Source organism: Vigna angularis, chromosome 4, assembly GCF_016808095.1.
Source record: "Vigna angularis cultivar LongXiaoDou No.4 chromosome 4, ASM1680809v1, whole genome shotgun sequence".
Classification (NCBI taxonomy): domain Eukaryota; kingdom Viridiplantae; phylum Streptophyta; class Magnoliopsida; order Fabales; family Fabaceae; genus Vigna; species Vigna angularis.
In genome coordinates, this window is record NC_068973.1 from 11,774,878 (window position 1) to 11,778,837 (window position 3,960).

Genomic DNA, 3,960 nt, shown 5'->3' on the forward strand with positions numbered 1-3,960 from the left:
AAAAAAAGTAATGAAATAAAATTATATTAATGGTTTTTCCCACCTCATTTGCGTTGACTTGTGGTTAAGTAACGGACAGAAAACATAAATGTTTTTATTAATGAAGTGCCGGTTACCAACGTAGTTTACGGAATGAAATGTTGATCGAAAATATAAAGTTAGATGAGTAGGGTTAAACTTTTGTTCAAGGTGTGAATCAACCCTTGAATCCATTCTAGCTCTCAAACTAGGAGTTTTGAAACTCCATTGCTTTTTTGTTCTCTTCTAACTCATATATCCATGGATATTGAGACACTGTTCAAAGAAACCTTTGTCCCACAGCCCTTACAAGAAAGCTGTATGAAAGATATGATTCCTTTGGGAAATCCTTTATCGCAAGAATGCTTGCAAGATTTTCACCATATTGATCAGTTTCACTTCAATGTGCCCTCATCCAATAATTCAATAATCCAGAACCCAACTTTTGATGCTTTTGACAATTTCACCTTTACAGGTTCATCACCTGCTTTAGATGTATACGAGAGCAAGCCTTTTGTGGAGAATAGGCATACTCATGTCATGGACAATTTCCTTTATGGAAATTATAACTTGATTCTCCCTCAAAGGAATGTTGAACTAGATCTGATGGTTGCAGATCAAAGCTTTTTGCCTTTTAGTCCTCAAGAAATCAAACCCTCCAATTTTTCTTTGCCAGATGAAGTTTCATGCATATCCCCGATGAATTATTACAAAAGAATTGGCCTTAACAAAAATAACAAATCCTATCCAACCACTCGAAGAACGTCCAAAGTTCGCAAGAAGTCCAACACAGTAAAGGGGCATTGGACAATAGAAGAAGATGGGTAAAAAATCTGAAAAATAAAACATAATTTCATGAAATCTATCATTTTGGTCATTTACATCATGGTTTTGAATTATTTGTTGGTCGCAGTTTCGTTGTACTAGTTTTGGCTGATATATATGACTATAATTCAGGTTGCAAAAATCAACACTACAGTCGAAATAGTGGTCACAAATCTTTTTTAAAACATTTACACTATATTCTTTGTTTACAAAATGGAATTTTATGTGTTTCAATTTCTTTTAAAAATATGGATCTGTGTTTGCACGAACAGATTATTGATTCAACTGGTGGAACAATACGGTTTGAGGAAGTGGTCTCATATAGCTAAGATACTGCCTGGAAGAATTGGAAAACAATGCAGAGAGAGATGGCATAACCATCTAAGGCCTGATATTAAGGTACAATTATTTTTTTTATCATGATTTACGTACACAATTTATCTTGTTACAAGTTTTCTTTAGTCTATCATAATATTTTTAATGGTTTTTCAGAGTCTCTAAAAATGACATGGGTATTTACATTTTTTATATATATTACATTTTTGTATATATATATTTCAAAAATTTTATGTTTTTGGTTAATAAAATTATTGTATTAATAAATTAATTAATTTAATTTTCATTTATAAAGAATAATACAAATGATTTAATATTTTACATAAATATATTTATTTGGATTTTTTTCATAATAGTTTATCTACTTTATTGAAGTATAAGTTTTATAATAGATTTGATGGTTCAATGTTCTGTATTCTTTTACTTTAATTTTTTCTTTTTGTGATGCAATTGATGAATTCTGGGATTTTAACGTTAAGATGTCAAAGTTCTAGCAAGTTATAAAATGAACTTTTGGACATTTATGTTTTGAATTTTTATTGTGGCATTATGCAGAAGGACACATGGAACAGTGAAGAGGATAAAATACTAATAGAAGCTCATGCTGAGGTAGGTAACAAATGGGCAGAGATTGCTAAAAGGTTGCCTGGAAGAACTGAGAACTCGATCAAAAACCACTGGAATGCAACCAAGAGAAGGCAATATTCCAAAAGAAAGTGCAGATCCAAGTACCCCAGAGGCACTCTTCTACAAGAGTATATCAAGAGCTTGAACTTAGACAAGAATCCCCCCATTGATTATAGGAGAAAATCTTCTGCTAACCATGCTATCAAAACCAGCACAAGCAAATCCACTGCACCAGCTTTGCCCCAGACAGCTTCTCAATTTTCTGCCATTGAATTGCCACCAGATTCTGATTTCAATGTGGTCCCAGATTTTCTCTTTGGTGAGAATCTCTTGGAAGAAGATTGCAGTATTCATTCCCTTCTAGATGGTGTGCCTTGTGTTCCTTTCATGGATAACAAAAATTGTGAAGGAAAATTGCAATGTGATCCTATGATGGAGGGAATGCAGCATTTCGAATATGGAGGAATAGAGTGTTTTGCAGCTATTAATGGAGATGAGAATCATGTTGAGACAGATATGCAACCAGAGATGTTGGAAGTTGAAGTTAAGAAGGAGCTGGATTTGGTTGAGATGATCTCTCAGATTAATAGTGAAACTTTTCATGTTTAAGATCCCTTGCATGCATGGCTCCACATGCATTTTCCTTTTTTTGGAAACAAGGAAATGCATAGGCATCATTCCATTTCAAAATTTCAGCTACCTTAAAGATGTCTATCATTTCTTACATTCCTAATATAGTGCTAGGCATAGACCAATAAGGAAATTTGTAAGGGAAAAACAGATATTTGCTATATTTAGTGTTATCTCAATTCAATAAATTGTGTTCCATGAACACCTTTAAACAATGATTTAGAAAATATTAAGTCACTTAGGATTTTCTTAAATTTTGTTAGGTGGATATAATATATAACCATACGTGTATATAGTTTTCTCAAAATTTTATACTTTTATTAGGTGACACACATAATTATCATTATTATTTTTTTAAAAAAAGAAAACATTGGTCGGTCATAGAATCGAAGATAAATCAATAAAAAGATGAAACTTCAATTTTTTATTAAAAATTTTACGATTAAATATATTTTTAGTTTCTTAATCCAAAGTAAATAGATATATATAGTTGGTTTTAATTTTTTTCATTTGTTAAATAATATTACAAGCTAAAATTTGAGCTTAAATGTGTTAAAAAAATATAATCAACTCAAACATCATCTAAAACATGTTTAATACGTCAAACAAATTTAATAAAATTGAATTATGCATTCATTTTTAAAGTTTGGAAACCAAAATATATCAAAGATATACAAATTTTAATTTTAGATCCAAATTGATAAACTAAAAATATATTTAACCCATTATTTTAAAATAATTGACATTTCTTGCTTTAATAAATTAATTTTTTGATTTATTATAATTTTTTTTATCAACTTCAAGTGGACACTTCCAATTCCTATTATAATTTTTTTATTTTGTCATATGATTTAAGGATCATGGAATCAACAAAGTCTATACATTTATCTCTAAAATAAAATATTATAAAATAGCAGTGACATTTTTTTAAATTACTGAAAATGTTTAGACACCTATTCTTGTAAAATATCAGTGACATTTTTTAAAATATTAAGAATTGTTAAACACCTGTTTTTTTAGTCTATTAATTGTCTTTCAGCACTAGTGTTAAATTTAAACACAGATCTTATCAACAGGATATATTTTTGAATGGTCTATTTAGATCGCTACCATTATGTCTATACTACACATTATAACAAAATCCCTGTAAATGTTTATCATTTTGTTTTTTTAAAAAAAGGAACATCCTTACTGCGAACAAAATTACTGTTTATAATACCTTTTCTATTAAACTTTGTTTGTTTTTATAAAGTGTTAAAAATAATTACTTAATTGAAGACTTATTACATGGAGTAATAAAACGGTTTGGTGATAAAATTAGAAGGAAGAATGAAAGAAATTATGGATTCAACTCTTTATATTATCTAAAATTAAAAAGATAAAATATAAAGTATTCCAAGAATAATTGTTGAAAATTTATGCAAAATTGTTCAGAAATTAATTTACTAAAAGGTCTTGTGTGTACAAGACTAGAGACAATATCAAAATAATTCCAACACAGTTGTATTTCTTTTTAGAATAACG

At 29.1% G+C, this 3,960-nt stretch overlaps 1 protein-coding gene across 1 annotated transcript; it reads left to right on the top strand.

Moving 5' to 3' along the window:
* The first annotated feature begins 201 nt into the window (after window positions 1–201).
* On the top strand, window positions 202–2,588 carry LOC108331131 (transcription factor MYB98). The gene is made up of 3 exons (XM_017565761.1): window positions 202–842; window positions 1,116–1,242; window positions 1,735–2,588. Exons 1-3 carry the CDS (start codon window positions 280–282, stop codon window positions 2,413–2,415), a joined length of 1,371 nt encoding a protein of 456 aa, XP_017421250.1. The 5' UTR covers window positions 202–279; the 3' UTR covers window positions 2,416–2,588.
* The last annotated feature ends 1,372 nt before the right edge of the window (window positions 2,589–3,960 follow it).

What these genes read in the sequence shown, in the direction of transcription:
- LOC108331131 (XM_017565761.1), top strand. Translation starts at nt 280, where the DNA reads ATGGATATTGAGACACTGTTCAAAGAAACCTTTGTCCCACAGCCCTTA. An exon ending in TGGACAATAGAAGAAGATGG is followed by an intron (nt 843 to 1,115) that starts GTAAAAAATCTG and finishes TTGCACGAACAG; the next exon opens with ATTATTGATTCAACTGGTGG. An exon ending in ATCTAAGGCCTGATATTAAG is followed by an intron (nt 1,243 to 1,734) that starts GTACAATTATTT and finishes GGCATTATGCAG; the next exon opens with AAGGACACATGGAACAGTGA.